Raw genomic sequence first — 20736 nt, forward strand, 5'->3', positions numbered from 1 at the left:
ATTACTTTCACTAAATCCCTCAATTTTTACCTGAAACACCAATTACTTTAATATCATAAGCCAGCTGAGCTAGCTGACAGACGGCCAACTCCTTGCATTTTAAAGGTTCCATTTTACGTTATATGATTTTCGGGCGTTTTGTCTTTTTTTCTGGAACGTCCCATAAAATCCTCATATGATTCATTTGTTTAAATCCGTCTATTATTGATATAAGTGTGTGCTCTATATCTTATATACTGTATATAGTAGGGACGATGACCATAAAAGTTGACAATGTTTAACAATCGTTTTTGCACCAGTAAAAGCCCATTTATTTATATATAATTATTAGTATTTTTTCTTTATTTTTATTATTTAGAAAGTGACCAATAATTTGTGACCAATATTTTCTATGTAGATCGATTTCTCCTCACTAAACGGAGACCGAGGCGTGTCCTGAGAGTCATATAGAATACAGATTTACATGGCAGAGGTAGAGCTGCATCTTCCAGGAGACAGAACAGGAAAAAAACGTCTGGATTTATTTAATCTTTGTTTTTTCCCACTGTTTGTGAAACTATCAGTACCATATTTAAATCTATAGCATCATATATTTTACATTGTATCAGATTGAACAGAATCGCATTGTGTTGAATTCGAATCGAAATCGGATCGTACTGCATCGTAATAGGGCTTGATCGTATCGTATCGCAAAGGTAGCTGCTTCATATGTGGCTATTCGTATTGTTGGAGATTCTTTAAGGGAGATTCCTGAAAGGAGTCTCCTGTGTCAGTGCTTTCCTGTTTGCAGAAACCTGTTACGAAGCACTTACGCTGGAGACTCCTTCCATTAATGGTATACATATGACATATGAATTATTACGTGTGTCACTCGTACTCAGAAGTGAAGTTGCCATAGCAACTAAAATGCTTAAAATAAATGTGGTTATATAGACCTGCGATTTGCCTTGTAGCCCGCATTACTGTCAGAGCTGCTGTTACAGAAAATCAATCAACGCTTTCTGGTCAATTAGCGTTGAATATTCGACAGGCCTGAGGTATTTAAAGACATAATTAATGCAGCGGAATTAGGAATCGTGTCAAAGTCAAAAAATTTGCCTTTTCTGAAAGGGAAGTTGATGTTCGGTCGAGCCCGAGGTTCTGATTTACATTTTCGGAAAAAGAAAACAAGAATCCCTAAGGGTTTTTGGGACAGTTAACTGTGTCTATTGGGACACACTAAAGAGTATACAAGGATTTCATTGGCAGAACTAAAACTCTCCATCAAGTGCATTTCAGATTTACAGGAAAATATCGGAGAAAAAACTAACAAACTGATCTTAGGGAAGACTGTGCGAGTCTGTTAAACAGACAGAGACAAACCGAGAAGACGACAGATTTAACAGGACGCTGAGATACAAGAGCGAAAGTGACAGTGACAGTCGTGCCAAACTAAACGCGAATATCTGAACCGAATATGACAGGCCTTTAAGGCGCAGTACAAATAAGCTGCAGGTCTTTTCTGGCTCCTTGGTTCCTGCAGAGATGATGAAGTGCAGGGACCGGGCTTTCCAAGGGGCTTTATATTTTCTGAGGTTTTTATGACAGGAACACTAGTGGTGTTAAATTGGTCTTCTTATGTTTCTCTCCCCATCCTGAGCTGTTCTGAAGTGATATTTCACATATTCATGTAAAAAAAAAACGATCTATGCTTCAATCGATATCTTATCACTTTCTTCACACGCTTTAACGGACCGAAGATCTAATGAACCGCTGGAGGTGCCTCTTGAATTGGATAAGTATGCTTCATGCTTCGAGAACCAGGCATTTGGGCCATTTCTCCCAAGCGGGTACTCCTGAATTTGAAAGCGTAATGGCAGTAATAAAGACCCAGATGCCAGATATGAATAGTGCAGCCCAAACCCTATAATGGAGCAAAGACTAACCAAAATTTGTGACAGTAAGGACATGAAGGCAGTTTTAAAAATCTTCACAAAAGCAGATGAATGTCATTAATCTCTAAGGGGTTGCAATTAACATTTGTGACCCTGCCGCTGCCACGGTGTCTATTACCCCGATGTGAGCTCTTCCCCCTTTTAATCTCAGAAACCTTTCACCTTTACCACCTGCCATTTGGAGAACAACGCTACTTACACTGCTATCACATCTCCATTTCATTTGCATAATGCTTCCCCCAACAGACACTGTCATACATATATAGGATATATACATCAGTCGATGCAGAAACAGGGCTCTTAAGATCATCAAGAACCCTAATTACACCAGTAACTACCTGTTCAGTCCACTGCCATTAGGCAAGCCCTTCTGCACTCTGATGGCCAAATTTAGGAGGAGCTTCTTCCCACAAGCTATCAGACTTCTTTATGCGAGTATGCCCATCTAAACTATCCCATAAGTCTTTTACGCTCAGTTCTCCCTTCAGTCAAACGAGGTGGATTCAAAAAGCTTGGAGATGAGCTCTGTTTAAAAGAAAGTACTTCATTTATCATTTATTGTTTATACACAATCACCTTCAAAATAGTCCCCATGCACAGCAATACAGTGCTCCTAGAGTTCCTGCCACTTCTGGAACGTGTCCTGGAAGTCTTCTTTACAAAAGCGTGTCAAGCACCTTCTGCGATTCTAGCCGTATCTCTGCAGTGGTGTCAAAACGGCGACCTTTGAGCTGGATCTTCATCTTCGGAAGGAGGGTCCTCAGGGTTCAGAATAGCAGACGTGGCAACGCACGTGGTCCGAATAGCACCAGTTGCACAGCTCCAGATGTACACAGGACGATGTCTTTTGGAACACTGACTTATGAAGGTCGGTGCTCCCTGTGACTGTGCGTGCAGTGCTGCTGACGTGTCACAAAACTCGTCCTGAAACTTTCTTACACCACCTTGTACTTGTGTTCATTCTGCATTTGCACTCAGCACCTTTGAAAAACTGTTTTTGGTTTGTCATACCTCATTAAATCTTGTGCTTCTTTTGCACATTGAAATACATTTGCACTATTTATTTTTTAAAAACACTCATTATCTAATGTATTTTCTCTAGATCTTTTTTCTCAGGTTTTCTCGTTTTATACTTATAGTCCCTTTTAACTAATGCACAGATTTCTGAGCGGCTGATCAGGATGACATTTTACTACAAATTGTATTCTGCAAATAACTACGTTTTTGACTTAAATACATTATTGGGAGCGAACAAGTTCTCCAAACTGATTGAGATACATATAAGAATTGAAGGGACGTTTCTTTTAAAGAAATGTTCACATGGAATCGGTTTTTGAGTGGGACCAACAAAGATTAGAATAAAAATACTGCATTTACAAGGGTGCCTTGGATTAAACTAAGCTCGAAAATTTGGTTATAAGTGGAGAACAAGAACCAGCCCTGGATATTAGAATACAGGTAGAGCGTGACTTAAGATGTAGATATGTTCAGATGACCCTGTAAATATCCTAAGTTCAGACATGGCCCAGCCTACCCAGGAGTCTTAAAGAATGGTGATCATTATGGGATAGTGTCCTGTAATTTGCTAATAATGTAAAAAAAATTACAGTACATAATTTAGCAAAACAGAGCAATTTACAGTACCGTACTGTATAAACTAAACAGTATATATGTATGTGGCAGGGGGCATCTGGATTAACGGTGGTTTGTGAGTGGAGGGTGGAGCATATGCCGCTACGTTTACCTGCCGCATGAAACTTAAAACAGTTGTAGAAATTTGTCGTATAGCTATTAACATTTTAAGATCAAAACATCGTAAATCGAAAAATCTTTACTCGTGAGTGATGTAGCTGAGGCTGATAAACTTTTCTTTCTACATCAGGGTTTGTTTTTTGTGTGTTCAAAAGAGAACGCAGGAAAAAAGTACAATGACTTATTGTGGAAAACATCATCCCGAAATAGTGCACTTCTGCATTTTCCTTGTGCCTGACCATATTAAAGGCTGTTTTTTTATGCACAAGCTTATTTGTGCTGCACTCATTCTAGCAAGCGTAATCTCAGGGAGTGATTACAGTGAGAAAAACAGCCACGGCGTTTCATCTCCCAGAGCTAACGCAAAGAGACGAGCCGAGTGTGCAGGAGGTAGCCCAATATAATCAGAGCCTCTCCAGTGGCTGCCATCTTTCAACTGGGCCTCAGGGAAAGACAGGGCCAATGTAATGTGTGTGTCTGTGTGTGTGTGTGTCTCTGAACACTGGAGTGAATAATCTAATCCTCCTGGTACCCCTGTTTGAGAAGTTCTCCACAGGGCCTCATCATCGAATAGAACATACTCTAGACTCTGTGACAGGGATGCTAAGGAAGGGCTAACGGGTCTACAAAGCATTCTTTACCGAAATATTACAGCTGTTTATCATCAAGGGAGGCAGGAAGCTAAAAAGGGCTCTCCTTTGAGAACAGTGGCCTTTCTGTGGACTACAAAATGGGAACTATCTTGTGGGAACCGGGTGATGTTTCATCTCAAGGGTCCAAGGAGACACAGGAAAAGAGGTGAAATGAGAGAGCGACAAAACAGGGGGATAGTCTGTGAGGAACATATATACCGCTCAAACACCGTAGAAAACCCTCGACTCAGACAATCGAACGAGAACCAGACGTGTAGAGGTGTGAGACGGTATGATTCACCGAAAAGATTTGGCTCCGTCTCAAATAAATCAGAGGTTCTGGTTTTCCTGGATTCAGATGAACGTAGGTGATGATAGAATCAGAGTTCTATTGAATCTCGCGTTGGACGAGGAGCTTTTCGCCTACACTAAGTCAAATTCAGAGAGTGACTCACTAGAAAATATTAGCTGTCATCGCTTCGCCTCATCGACTCTAATGCACCTGTTCACCTTCTGTGTGAAGGTGTCTGGAAAGATTTTCAGATCGCATAAGACGGATGTAGTATTTTCCAGAGATAATAGCCCTGCCAAATCCTGAGCACATCTCTCTGAAAGATTTTTATAACCACAATATTCTAGTTAATTCTAAGTAACTACTAAAAGTGTCTAACAATCCTCTCTGTATCACAGAGTTTAGTAAAAGGAGGATTATAAGTAACATAACAATTATAATTGTACAGGAAAACGTGATAAATATACCAATGTTAGTCTCAACATTATATTTTATAGCAATAAGAGAATTACGAAATCCAGAACTGGAAAGAGTAATAAAATATTCTACTCAAGTAAAAGTGCTGCTACTTCAATACAATTTTTACTTAAGTACAAGTAAAGTTACAGGTCTAAAAGTCTACTCAAGTAAAAGTTAAAAGTAGCTCATTTAAAATGTACTCAGAGTAAAATTACTGAGTACCAAGTTACTGAGTACCAAGAGAATATAAATAAAAAACACTGATGCAAATTAAAGTGCAATAACAAAAAAACTGACTTGGGTCTAATGTGAGTTATGCATCTGTTATAATGTTATTTATGATAATTAGAAAATTATTTTTTGGGGCGTGATTTTTTTTCCCTTGCACTATTTTAATTTATATATTTTTTACTCAGTAGTAAATATAATTAAAAATGTAGTTATACACTTCACTACAAAAATAAAACATACACAATACAAAAAAACCTACTTAATTACAGTAACGCAAGTAAATGTAACTAGTTACATATCTGATAAGATCAATGTGGCACTATTTCCATGTGTATAAATTTTTTTTCCCTTTTTCCACACGCATATGCTTTTTTTATTCACGATATGAATTAAGCCTACATGATTTTGCAGTTTATAAAATAGCACTTTCACTTCTATGTATACGACTCTGACAGTGTTTACCACAGGTGGGACGTAATGAAGTATAAATACTTCATTACTGTAGTTATGTAAATTTTTCTGGTATCAATACTTCACTATTTATTTTACATTATTTTACTTTAACTCATTACATTTTTACACAAATATCTGTATTTTCTACTTCTTACTATTTTAAACCAGGCTGGTGTATCATTTCCTGGCTATCACGCACCACAGACGCTAGGCTAGGCTACAAGGCTAACAATGATCATGGCAGAAGGCAACAAGAAGTCTGGGGTTACTGTGGATGGGACAGAGGGATATGATATATGATGTGAGGTCGAGTTACCAGCATGACACTAAAACAGGTAGTAGTAATGGCTACTTTTTACTTAAGTTTTTACTTTATCTTGGGTGAAAAAAGTGTAGTCAGTACTTCAACTTTTACCAGAGTCTTTTAAAACCTGAGTATCTGTACTTCAACTTGAGTGAAGGATGTGTGTACTTTTGTCATCTCTGATCTTTTTAATGTATACATCCACAACACACTAAATGAAGGTCATGAAATTCAATACCTAATACAATCAACAAGAGTTTCTCTGACAGTTTTAGCTGCATAGGATTCAACAAACGACGCCAAATAACCAAAACCTGAAAGCGACAAAAATATCTGCTCCTACATTAGTTTAAGATGTCATGTACACTATTGAGATCAAAGTTTGTGGACACCTGACCATAAGTTTTGTATGTGCTTCTTGGACATTCCACATTGAGTCCCCATTTGCAGTTATAATAACGTCCACTCTTCAGGGAAGAAGTTCCACTCGATTTTGGGGTGCCCTTGTGGAGATTTGTGTTTGTTCAACCACAAGGGTTTTAGCACACTCAGGTTTTGATGTAAGTGAGGCGAGGAGACCTAAGGTTCAGTCAGGGTTCACATTCATATCAAAGGTGTTCACTAGGGTTTATAGCGCTATAGTAGGCCAATCAAGACCTTCCATTCTCTAAAGCATATCTTTTTGGAGCTCTCTTTGTGCACATGTTCGAGACATTTCAGGCCACATAAAGGCAAACTCAGAGGTCTATAAATTATAGCACTTAATCCTAATCTGTAATTCAATTTTGTAAGTTAAAGCACCATAACTGATTTGTATTCTAATTTTATGTACTTCTCGATGTATTCAAAGATTTGTACGTGCCAACTGATCATATAAAACTAATATCCATTTGGAATGTGCCCTGATTTCGAGTGCCGATTTATAATAAACAAGTCATGTCTTGCTGGAGCCTCTATTAAATAGTAAATGAACTGCTGCTCCATCATATTTCCATATTAGCCAGAGCTCATATATCTTCGGTTCATATTAGCCTGTTGAAAATACTTGGCATGCTGGATCATTCGTTCAGCGATTCAACGGTTTTTATTCCTCCCCCTCAAGAATTTCCTCGTTGGCTGTTATTGAAGGCATGAATAAAGCCTGACACGCGTGTGCGCATGAACGAAGCATGCACAAGCTTTTAAGATTTATATTTCAATGGCTTCATCTGTGCTCAAAGATCATGTCAACCGGCTTTACAAAGCAAGGTTGACGTCTGCATTAATGCAAAATAGCGAGTTCAGATCTGCCTGAGAATTGTAGAGTGGCAAATATACAATGAGGCCAGAAAAAAAAAAAAAAAAAAGAAATACCTGTAGGGAAGTAATCCGACATCTTCCTGTTGTAAATCCCATAGTCGTTTTCCAAGAAGACGCAAAATATGATGCGGTCGATCTAAAAGAATTAAAAAAACAAAAAAAAAATCAACATTTCGAACAAGACAAACCAAACGCAATATTGCATTGAAGAACAGTAGATATTTCAATATATCTTGTGTATACACTTTAAGAGGTTAAGAGAAGTTCAAATTCATATCCACGTAAATTGCATGTGAAAGTACGAATCGCACACACTTTCAACACCATTTTCCACAATACATTTCATGAACAACTTTTATAACACTGATTGATCATAAATACATCTCGATATTGTCATAAGTTCGCTGCGTACTTCCGCGATTAAATCATCTTACTAATTACAAAGACTGCTGCTTTGTTAATTGCATCGCTAATTATCACTTTTCAAGCTGTTCCGTGATTACTCCGATACCTCGCTGATAATATATACTCGTGATGCGTTAATGAATGTCACCGCGATTCGATGGCTGCGGGTTCAATCGGGCCAATAAACACGTTTTTTTAAGTTTCGCTAACCGGTTCGAACTTTTTTTCGTGAGTGAAACTGTAAATTGAATTCTATTCATTTAATATTAGAAATTCATATTAGAAAATTCAAATACTGCAAGATTTATACAAATACTCAGGGCCGGCACTAGCTATAGGCAGAGCAGGCAACTGCCTAGAGCCTCAGGCTTGGATGTGTGGCCTCCATAATTGCAACAAACCTACACACTATTGCACCAATCAAGACAGGCAGCATTAGACTAAGCTCTTTGTTCACTGGACAAAAAATACTTGTCCTGAAACTAAAGAGGAACCAGCCAATATTACAGTTTAAATGGTGGTCCCCATCCTCTAAAAGCATGTGGTGTACAGTGCTAAACAAAATCCAACTTTTCTGCATACTGACCTGGTGGTGCCGAAACGAATGCATCCCTCGGAGGTCGCTAAGAAAAAAGCTAAGCAGGCACGCAAATAAAGGTGGCCACCCCTAGCATGCTACACAGCACAAAACATTTGCAATATTAGCAAATATTACTAACATGCTTTGGCTTTTATGACTAGCTACCGTGTCTAGCTCTGAAACATGGTCAAACCTCATAGGACCATGCTAAACCCCTAAGAAAAGCATTGCAGGCAACAATTCTTGCCTATTCACGCCTCACGCAATGCCATTACTTATTTTTCTCGCGTATAACGCTGATGTAGGTTTCTCGCACTCTCCTGCTGTGCAGGAAATGGACCACAAACCGAGACAACCGATAATCATCCTGCTGCATTTTGTAATATTCCCAAACACTCTCATGACTAACGACCATCTTCAGTGTGTCGGCAGTGGAAGAGAGAGAGAGAGAAAGAGAAAACGAAGACCCCCACCGAGACTTTATGGCTTTGGGGAGTAATGCACCACATGAGGGTTCAATACAAAGAAACCTTCTCTTGCTTGGGCGTCCAGACAGACAGCTGTCCATTAATAGTTTATGGTCTGCCCTTTGGAGAAAATGTTAAGACTTCACTCGAGACGCCGAACATTGTTTAGTTTTCGGGGGAGAAAATGTCTCCAGGGCGGCGGTTTGGTGTCCATAAAGGGCCTCTTTCTCTTTTTACTTTCCTCAATCCCTGACCCCGAATGAGAATGAGAGACAGCGCTGGGACAGCTTTGAAGCCCAATGGATTGCCCAAAAAAATATCTCGGTTGGAATCCCGGGTCCTGATTTTCATTTATTTATCCGTTGATTTAATACTATTTTTTTTGTTCCAGTGCTCAGACACACACTGATTTCCAGCAGAGTTTCAGTGTAGGCTTCACATTATACCAACCAAACCCCCCCTCACCCCAGCAGTGGCAGCTTAGTGGAGCCGAGATTTGAGCTCACACCCTTTTCATTAGAAGTCCAACCTCCTAACCACTGAGCTACCCCTTCCAACAGGAGAGCAGAGAGAGCCATAAATTGACACCATAACTTGAATGCCTTTGCTCTGTAAATCCTGGTGAGTTAAAGGGAAAGAACACTGGTCTTAGTGCTTCTTGAAATGATGTACTCTTTCTTTCTGGCTCACGTTCACTTCACCACTGTACTTTCACCTCCGCGTGTTGCTTTCATTTTGAATGATATTGTGTTTAGTTCAGTCAATGTTTAATTGAAATATATTTTTAATAAGATTGGAAATTCAATAATTGCATTCTCTATACTTATATAATATATCATTTAATGAGCATATTTTATTTGAAATTTCTTATATTTTATTTACATCTTTACTTTCATTTTAGGGAGCAACTACAAGCCAATAATTTCCCTGTGGGGTCGATAAATTATTCTGCTTTATTTCGCTTTCACTGCCAGCAATAATCATAAATTATGTCAGATTATGCCACTTAAATTTTGCATCGTCCTTTCAAATATCCGCCAAATCAGTAAGAGAGAATAATAAAGTACCAATGCGTAGTATCAGTAACCAGTTATCCTCAATGTTTGTATCGGTGTAGACAAAGTTATTGAGAAAGAGCCAACATCTCTGCACTCTGAGTAAAAAAAAATAGAAGTAAAAATGCACAAGGCCATTGCACATACACACCAACACACACACACACACAACTCAGAAGCACTTGTTGCCCCCCTCATGCCACTTTGCTTTCCTTCACCAGGCACAGAGAGCAAGGAGAGTGCACAGGATGCCGAGGTCAGGGAGGTCAGTCACACCTTCCAGATGAAAATCAGTGACCATGGAACATCTGTGCCTCAGGTAGTGAAAGGGAAACAAAGGGAGCTTCCACGCTGCCCTTTTGACCTCCAAGTCCATATGTCCAGGAGTAGGAGGAAAGAAAATATCCTGAGAGGAACATGGACGATTAAAAAACAAACAAACAAGAAGCGTTATTGTGTGAAAGACAAGACCTCAGGCTGTTACCTGTAGCTTGCAGAGCACCAAAAAATCGAAATGTTCTGTTTACGAAACGAGCAGCACAACATTCTTCGAGAATAACAAACCACAGAAGGTCCTCAGCTGGGACAGGTTGAGAAGTTTCAGCTGTAAGGTCTGGTATCACACTGACGTTTGAATGATATTTGACAAAAATGAAAAGAACACGGAATCCGTCTTGCTAGTAAACCCACGACCACTCAGGAGTAGACGCTTGTTTTGTAAACTGTAAGTAATATAAACTAGAAGACTGAAAGAACATCTTCATTGGTGATGAAAGAACACAGCAACTCGTAGCTAAAATAGGATTTCGTGAGTATGTGCGCATTAGTGCGCTTAATTAGTTTGTCATATTCTGAGTTCAATTACGAGCTGCTGCTTTTAGAGAAGGAGCAACATGGCACTGCTGAAGCACACTGGAGATTTGGCTAAGGAAATTATATTATATTATGTTAGTGAACCCATGGGGACATTTTTAGGACGTCTCTATATATAAAATATATTCAGTCAATAGCAGGAATGATGTTGGACTGTAAAACCTTAGTCTTATTTAAAACTATAGTTGTAAATATATATATATATATATATAAATGTGTGTGTGTGTGTGTGTGTGTTTATATATTAGAACTGTCAATCGATTAAAATATTTAATCGTGATTAATCACACGATTGTCACTGGTTAACTCGTGATTACTCTCAACTTACTCGCACACTATGATCAGTTCTAAATGTACCTGAAATTAATACTTTTTCTAATTGTAAATACTCTAATCAACAAAGGACTAGTAATGATGCTTTATGCAAGTTTATTATTTTGAAACCAAACTCAACATAGAGCATGAGGACAAAATATTCTTGTAAATGTTTTAAAGTAATTATGGTGTTTTAAATCATCAGGACACCAAATAAAATTTTTGCTTTGTTTCCACACGGACGGTTTTAATTGCCGGATGTGTGCATCATGGCGGATTTTGGTGCTGATTCGTGACTTGCTGCATCAGTAAAACAAATGTTTAGTGATTAAAATGTTTTTTTCCGGTGTAGTTTTTTGTTGTTTTTTTATATCTGGGTGAAGAAAGGAGATCATGAATATGTTATGTTGAAGGTTGAAATAATAAAATGTTTGAATAAAATATAATTATTAATTATTAAATTAAGTAAAATGTTAATACAGTACAGCACTGTATACATAAAATAGCATTTTTGGGTGGCATCGTTTTTTCATTTATCCCGGGCGGTTTTGTAACGTGAGCACCGTAATAAACTGGTGATTACTCTCTCTCTCTCTCTCTCTCTCTCTCTCTCTCTCTCTCTCTCTCTCTCTCTATATATATATATATATATATATATATATATATATATATATATATATATGTATATACATATACATAAACATATATCCATGTCCAAGTCAGTGACATAACGCTGCTCTTCAGCACATTCTCATACAGATTACAACCCCAGAACTTTTTCTTGTTTTTTTTTTTTTCCCCGCAACTCATTTCTTTTTAGTTCATTCTCTGATGAGCAGAGGTTGTACTGATGAGGGCCAAGCAGGTGAGATGGATTTCTGGCTGTTGCCGGAGGGAGATTTCAGGCTGAGCTGTTTGTTACATGTTTTACATGCACACGTGTGCTTCTGGGATGACCCAGGTTAATAACATTTCTGATTTCTCATTCGCTGAGAGAGGAAGAGAGAGAGAGAGAGAGAGAGAGAGAGAGAGAGAGAGACAGTGCAAGATTTCTATCATGTTCTTGAATTTCTCTTGTCTTAAACTGGACTGAAATGGGGCAGTAGATAAGGCATGAAACTACTGATTGAAAGACAAAAAGAGGTGGACGTGTCTTCAAATCCGAGCACCTGCCGAGCTGCCTCGGCTGGGCCCTTGAGCAAGGCCCTTGAGCTAAATAAATGAGATAAATATGACATGTCCTTCTACTTCTCTGAATATTCACTCTGCAAAAAACGGTAAATACGTTGAGAAAGTATCTATGAAAGTTCTAAATAACATTTACCAAGGTGCAAGCGATCTGCCTGGGAAATTCACGAACGAATGCACAATTCTTCTAAGCTCGTAAGGAAATGCTCATGAATGCACACTTGTCAAATCTATGTTAACTGTCAGCTCATACAAGGGGTACATTTGTAAATTAATTAGAGGAAAATATTTAATTAAACCTACATCTAACTAGGGTATAGGTTTAAATAGCTATCTTAATTAGCAGATTATACCCTTGAGTAACCACAGCTTTGTAGTCAGTGAACATTTAAAGGGCGCCGTGTGAACTGCCAGGCGATATGTGATGCAGGAAGGACTTTCCATTTCTTTAGTTGCATTTACAGCATTATGGCTCTTATCCAAAACGACTTACAGTCATCTCAGTGACACATCTGAGCAATTGAGGGTTAACCACTGATACAGACACCGACTTGCAATTTCGATTTATGTTAACTATTATCATTTACAACGTATTCACAGGGGTTTCTCTGCCAGGTTCCATGCACGAACCATGTTGGAAAATTGTAATGCTTGTGTCTTTGATATGATTTATTATTCTACCGAGGCACTAAAAGCGCTCCTCTGCTTCGGTTAAAAGCCGTACGCCAAACGATTAAAGCACCCTCGAAATAAAACGTCCCGAAAAAAAAAAACCCCGAGTCTTGACGCTGCACTGAGTGGGAGCCTCATGTGGAGAGGATTAAAGAAAGCATGATTTTGAATCTGTGATCTGCACATGCCACTCAGCCATGAGTGAAGAGCCATTGCTGGAGAGCACAGCCTGGGAGATCAGCTGCTTCAGCGCTGGCAGGAGGACAAGTGCGATAAAGTGGGGAGGAAACCGCCTGAGCTCGAAATGCCTCTCGGTTTATCTCATCAGACCGGGGGACACAATGGTACCTGATGTAGTGCTACTTTGCATTAAAGACCTTCTGATGAATGGTCTGGATTAGTTATCGAGAGTTTTTTTTTTTAAGTCTAGTAGGAATGGTGAAAGTAATCTAAGATCTGGTGAACATGTTAAAAATAAAAGTATAGCAGGAAGAAAATCAATCCTTCAATTTTTTACTTCAATTACAAGGCAACAAGGCAGGGATTAAGTACCAGGATGCTGATTGTGGACACATCCTTGTCTCAAAGAAGCGTCACACGGATAAAGCAGTTATGAGGTTGTATCAATGAAGTTATAGGTTTATTACCTATAAGTTTGTTCCTTATTATAGTTTGTTCCTAATGAGCGAGCCAGTGGTGAAATGCATGGATAAACTCCCTGAGATGACATGAGAAACATATCTTGAGAGGAACCAGACTCATCCTCGTCCTCAACACCAAACGTCCATTCATTGCAGTTCCATTGTCTAGGTGTCCTGTAAGAGGTTATGGGTCCTGAGCTACTGTGGTGTGTCAGAGGCGGAAAGTAACAAATTACTTTTACTCACGTTACTATAATTGAGTATTTTTTTTGTGTACGTCTACTTTTTAAAGTAGTTTTCGAAATCTGTAACTTTTACTTAAGTATGTTTTGTTTGAAGAATTGTACAACATTTGAAATCATATCTGCGACTGAGTAAAAATAATAATAAATACAAATAATGCAAGAAGAAAAAAAAAAACACGCCCCTGAAACTACTGCACTGATTTGTTGATGGGCGGAGCTAAACTCACAAGAAAGACAAGACAGACGCAGCTGAAAGCGAAATGTCGTCAAATCGAAAGTTGTGCCTTCACTTCCTAAATTCCAAATCTGCACAACTCACATTAGACTCAAGTCATGGACTGCAGTGTGTGTGTTTTTTTTGTTGTTGTTGTTGTTGCACTTTAATTTGTAAAAAAGTAGAGTACATTTCAAATGAGCAACTTTTTACTTTTACATGAGTACATTTTCAGACCTATAACTTTCTTTGTACTTAAGTAAAACTCCAAACAACAGTACTTTTACTTGAGGGTTTTTAGAATACATGGAGCCCTTTGTAACAAGATTTACCTAGAAATTTTAAGTATTCCCAGATAGGACACTTTTCAGATAGGAAAAAAAAAGATCTTGCTGTTCCTGCTGTAATCAGCAATCAGCACCTTCTATCCAAACAGCATTGATCACTCAACATTGGAACATGAAACATTTTTTTTTCAGATTGCTATTCTACAATACAACGATTAATATGGAGTTGCTGATTCTCACAGTGCTGAAACATCTACAATATAATAAAACATGTCTTAATCAATTCAAACGTCCTGGAGTAATTAGCGAAAGCTCAATTTCGTTTTGACTACGCTAGCCAAGAGCACGTGCTGTAAACCCGTGCCGGCTCCTGGCGTTAGCACACCTGGCTGTGTAGCTTTGGCGATAACTGCGTCCTCTACTCGTTCTCGTACTGTTGCCTGTTATTCCACTGGCGCCGGTGCCAGGAGCTGAAATGACGTGCAGGTGCGCTGATTTTCTGCTGGCTGGACTTTAGGTGATCCGTCAGTGCTGGGCACTTGTGCTCATAATTAGATGGTGATGGTGCCAGTGGGATGCACACACACACACACACACACACACACACACACACACACACACACACACACACACACACACACACTAGGTTTCTGCTGGAGTGTGTGTAACCTGTGCCAGTTTGATGCTGTTTGAAGTAATGGGATTGTGAATCCAGAATCATGAAAAGCTGATATGTAATACAAGAAGTGATTTCTATACTCATGTATATATACACAATAAAGTTCATTTTCAGAATATGCTACAGTAAAACTTCTTCAGTAAAATATCTGAAGTATGAGTGGGATGATGTTTTTTTAGACATACGCCTGCTAAGTAAAGTATATGAAGGACATAATTAGTGTGGATGAATTATGATCGATTAGCAAGTCGAATTCAATGCAAAGGACATCGTTATAATGCGAAATAATCTAAATACTAATAAATTGCTTTGACCAACATGGACCCAGTGTTCCTTTGGACTAAGCCTTTCTATGATGTTACAAATCGCATCTAGTACCTTCGATACACTGTAATATCGCCTCTCCTGCAGAATAAATAAGACATCAGATATCAACAAATAATTATTTATTATAATCATTAATAATTAATAAATGAATGTTGGTTTAAGTCAAAAATTTCATTTTTTTTTTAAATCTACATCAGCTCGAATTTGTCAGCTTAAACCCCAAAAATGTTTTATATTTATGTTTGTACATGATATAGTTTATTTAAATTTCCCTATATTTCTATTTAATTCCTATAAATTCCCATTTATTGAACCCAATTAACCCAATAAAGTTTCCAACTTGGTATATTTCCAAAATTCCCCAGCTAAAGTTCACATAGAAATTTTCTGGAAATTTACCAGAGAAGAACATTTTTATGTATATCATATCTATAATAACCCTGTGTTGTGTTTGCAATTGTTTGGTGTCCATGAGAGAAGAACATTTTCAAAGTTATAATTTAAAAAATCACTCAGCCTTTGTTCTTTTTTACCAATATAAATATGAGGCTGTGTATCAGGTATGTAGGCTAATTAATCGTCCAACTCTATACTTTTCCATTCCACTAGCAGTACATTGCATTTATACCACTGAATTAATATTAGGTGCTTGTGTATGGTAACGTGCTACAAATGACAGATCTGAAAAGCTCACAAAACATCAAAGCTTTGAGCATAAACAAAAAGCTAGTGCACAGCAGCATGACGTGAAGTGATGAAGCGTGTCCTTCCTGTCAGCTGAGAGACAGAAAGAGAGAGAGAGAAAGAGAGAGAGAACAAAAGGAACGAGAAGAGACAGGTGAAGCGCTTCCAGTTCTTATTAGCAGCGTAATTACATGCACCTGAGCTGGCCGTGCATGAGCAGGCAGAAAGCAACGGATGCTCGGGTAGCAACGTGCACATGCACACACAGATGCGGACGCAGACTGAATTATGTGCCAACGTTCATAGAGAGAAACGAACACAAGGGCAAACACACACAGGCGAGAGACACTAAAAGTCATATAACCCACGATGCGATGAGCTGCCAGGCATCCAGGAGGAGGAAAGCCCGCGTTAAACATACGCTGCAGGGGATGACGTCGGAAAAGGTTTTCATAATGAGGTGATGATGATGATGCATCGCTCACGTAGATGTATGCAGAATGATGAAGTAAGCGGCTACAGTGTGCTGCAAATCATAGCCTGGAGCTTTCCAGCCAAGATCCTAAGAACTCTAAAGTGGCTGTGAAAAAGACTCGCGGCGGTAATGATGATTAGCTGTTGCTTCACAGATGCTTCGACCTTGATCACGCCGATGTGCATCTCCAAAACTGAGGCTGATGCCATTCATATCTCAATGCATAGCTACTGATACGATATATTAAAGATACATAAGAAGCAGTTACCGTAGCGATACGATTTACCCCATTGCGATTCGGTGCGATCCGATTTCGATTTGATTCAACACAATATGATACAATAAAATATGACGCTAATATGCTACAGATAGTCGGCTTTGATTTCTTTGGTTCAGACAGACAGCAAAACATCAATTTACTTAACTGCCTTCTGACTTCTAATGCATGGCCTTTTCACAAACAAGCCTTTGTAATGCAAAAAAAATAAAAGATTAAATTAAACCAGACGCTCTTTTTTCTGTTCTGTCTGCAGGAAGTTACAGCTCTACCTCTGCCATGTTAATCTGAATACTATGTAACTCTCAGAACACGCCTCAGTCTCCGTAGTGTTGTGATAAGTCATATTCACGGAGCAGCAGCGGTACTGAGAGAACGTGCAAGAGAAACAGTTTAGCGATTTAGCATCTGTTAATAATTATATATAAAGAAATCTTTAGTTTCCGATTCAAATATGATAAAAATGATGCATTGCGATACAAATGCCAACTTACCATCCCTAACATTGACTAATGAATCAAGCCTATGGCAGCTTTTATGGTGTAATAATTACCTGTATAATTATTTTAAATATATAAAAAAAAACAAAAAAAAACAACCAGCAACAAAATTTTAAGAAAAACAGCACTTCTATGGCCTCAGGCAGGAGCATAACCCGATTCTGAATATGGGAAATTTTCCTCACAACAATATTAACATAAGCCGCAATAAGACCCCGAATTACAGCCCTCTGAAATGAATCCACATGTTTATCTTTTCAAGCGGCGATTTCCTCCAGCTTTTGTTATTTCTCTCACTTTTGATAATAAATGACTGGCTTCAGTCGCTTTCCACATTTCCTGGTCCACTGACGCTCCAAACTCATTGATTGACAGCTTCAAACAACGTCTGGCAGCAGCCACTCTAATGGAAAGAATTCTGACAGATTGCTCTTGTATGGCAAAAAACAGGAGAAGGTGTTCAACTAATAGCAGAGTTGAATTCAGGGGAAAGAGAGGACACAGAGGACTGTGGTGTTCAATATGGCATGCTATAAATATTATTCAAAAGAAGCCTGTGTCTTTTTAACAACTAATAAATGAAAAAAAGTGGAGAATGTCTTATTCCGATTGAATTCTGTAGGGCTGCATGAGTATGGGATAAAATATGCAGATTGAGCTAAATATCAAACAAAACCAGGGGTCCCCAAACTATGACCTGAGACAGATTTTTTACTCATATCATATCTGTCTTTGATAATAAAGTTTGACTTTTTAACAAAAATTTCCCTTAATAGAATAGTCGAGGCAGCAATAGACTCTGGAACTATTGACAAAAATCAATTGAGATAGTTTTTCCGGTCTGCTGTCATTACGAGAGCGGCCTCTAGGGGTGAATCACTGATGGCACATTCTGTTTGTTTTCACAAATGAGACTGCGTGCTGCATTGAGAGCGCTATATTATATTTATTATTTATAATGTATTCATTATATCATTATAATTTATTTCCTTAAGCACATTTTCCTGTTTTTAAGTATTTCTTTTTTCTATTTTGAATAAAGCTCAGATTTCTTTTTGTGTGTCAAATTTTAAATCATTATAAAATCTCCACAATAACACTGGTAGTCACTCTGGATCATTTCATTTTCTGTTACAGAGTGACCCGGACATATATTAAAGAAAAAATTATGTGTCAGAATATCATACCCGCCTCCAAAAACATGAATTTCAGCTGGTGACAGTCAGACAGTGTCATTGAGCTTAATCCCCCGTGCTAGAGATAATATCGCGTAACTGACACATGCCTCTCAAACCCAAACCGATTAGCCCTTATATAGTTCACACTGTCACAATGCCGGTATTATTTTCCGCTAATTGCGCTGCAAGGAGAACAAACGCAAGAATGAAATGTAGGAATGTTTTTAAATCTCCCAACATCAGTGTAGCCTGAAGGAAATCTATTCAGGCTGTGGATCTGTTAAAAATGTGTAAATGCCAGCCAGCGCACTTCCGGTCCCTAGAAGCCACAGAACTCCGTCACATCGTCAGCAAAATATTCCCGGCTTATTAGCAACGATAAGAGTGCGGTCAGAAAACAGACCGGGGTTCAGGCAGGAGTGTTTTCTCGAGGGAGAAATTCGATGCCGGGACCCGCGGACGTTTCCGCGCGTCTGTGGCCCGAGAACACGGAAACAATGCATGACGATGGTAGCGTGCAATGCCGATCTGTAAATATTCAAGCTGTGGATTGTTGATATGATGAAAGCAGCTGTCGAGCTAAAGTGCCAGACTGTAATCACAGCCCTGATTACGGAGCGTACAAAAAGAAGAGGACGTGACTAAGAAATGGAAAGACGAAGATGAGAAAATACTTGATGTACAACTGTGGGAGTGAGGCAGACAGCGAGCTTTCCATTTCCCTTCCTTTTTCAAGATCTCGCTGGCCTTCTGAAATGGAAAAGGGATGAAAACGATGACACCGGCTTGGCTACAAAGCGGAGGAAGGAGGAACTGATGACACGAAGCATGGACAGCGAGAGGCAGAAGCAGAGAGATATGATACTTTAGATCATGGACAGTCCAGATCCGAGGTCAAACATTGCGTGCTCTAGTGTGAATGTATAAGAGCTGAGTTTCAACCCTGAACCCGTTAGCAGACCACAACTATCCAAATCATGCCGGCTGGATTAGTGCCTCTTCAGAATCGCGTGTCTATATGCACTACAGCACTTCGGTGCTTTGAACTTTGAATAGCAGCAGTGAATTTTTTAATACGACGCAGTTGATTGCAAAAGTTTGAAAGACTGAAAACCAAAAGTAAAAACGTTCGCAGTAGAAGTGGAAAATAGACATTTTAAAAAGTTACAAAAAGAGGTGTTTTTTTTTTTTTTTGGTGGAAGGAAATAAAAATACAATGCTGTGAAAAAGTCTGAATTTTTATTTATTTATTTATTTATTTATTTATAATTTTTTTTTGTTTTATGCAAAGACCCACATAATAAAAAAAATATATATATATATTTTAGGAAAAAGGAAAAAATGCTCACACCTAGCCCCGTGTGAAAAAGTTATTGCCCCCTAAACCTAAATACTGATTCTGACATCGAACAACTGCAAATCAAGTGTTTGCGTTAACTGACAGCTTTTGAGACATAAAATCATCATTTAAAAACATTTTGTGTAAAAAAATGTTTTGGGTGATCTTTGTGTAATAACTATTAGCTTAATGATGTAATCATTTAAATCTATGGCAAATATGCAAAAAAATATTTTAAACCACGACACTGTACTAAAAAAAACAAAGGAAAAAAATCCTAAGAGCTAATGTAGTATACTTCACCCTGACAGCGGGATGCACAAACTTTTAATCTCATTCATATTAATTCGACATAATTTTTAGTTTCTCTTCAGGCATACACCAGATACTGGAGGTACAGTCTGCTAAAACACATTTGACCTAATGGATGGTTGACGTTCCAACTTTCTGTCCATATTGATACTGGGAAAGTTACTCATATTCAGAGTCGAAAACAATTCTCGCGAATCCGAGTCGAACCCAATTCGACACTAAAACTTACTTTAAGCCTCCAGAAGGTTACAATTCTTAGCATTATTTGCTTCAAGATTACACAGTCTTTGTGGTGAAAGTTAAAGTGGTTCACAATGCCCAGGTCCTCATTTCTGCTACTAGCTGGATGTCCTTCCCTGGTTGTATTTTAGTACCGTTTTCTTTTTTTTTTTTAACAATTGCCTCCGTCTGCAACATCACTCCACGCATGGCCTTTGTAAAAAAGACATGACTACTGGTCGGAAAAAGTATCAACCAAAAACAAAAAGTCTGGAACAAGGAAAAGTCTTGGGTTTGAATAGCTGAATAACATGTCTGAACACTTCCTCTGGTCCAAAAAAATAAAGGTTGAAACATAAATACATACTGTAACCAGACAGCGTCAAATCTGCACTCAGCCATGGCATAGGAAGTGCTCAGAAAAGTATTGGTGACATTTTCTGGCCTG

At 38.5% G+C, this 20736-nt stretch overlaps 1 protein-coding gene across 6 annotated transcripts in view; it reads right to left on the reverse strand.

Moving 5' to 3' along the window:
• macrod2 (mono-ADP ribosylhydrolase 2) overlaps positions 1-20736 on the reverse strand; it is a 618133-nt gene that overhangs the window by 63713 nt on the left and 533684 nt on the right. For all 6 annotated transcript variants that reach the window (XM_046875066.1, XM_046875089.1, XM_046875058.1 and 3 more), the window contains exon 9: positions 7411-7492. In XM_046875066.1, coding sequence (XP_046731022.1) covers positions 7411-7492 — 82 coding nt within the window. The remainder of the gene's footprint in view (positions 1-7410; positions 7493-20736) is intronic.

The sequence above is a fragment of the Silurus meridionalis genome, chromosome 2, assembly GCF_014805685.1.
Source record: "Silurus meridionalis isolate SWU-2019-XX chromosome 2, ASM1480568v1, whole genome shotgun sequence".
NCBI lineage: Eukaryota > Metazoa > Chordata > Actinopteri > Siluriformes > Siluridae > Silurus > Silurus meridionalis.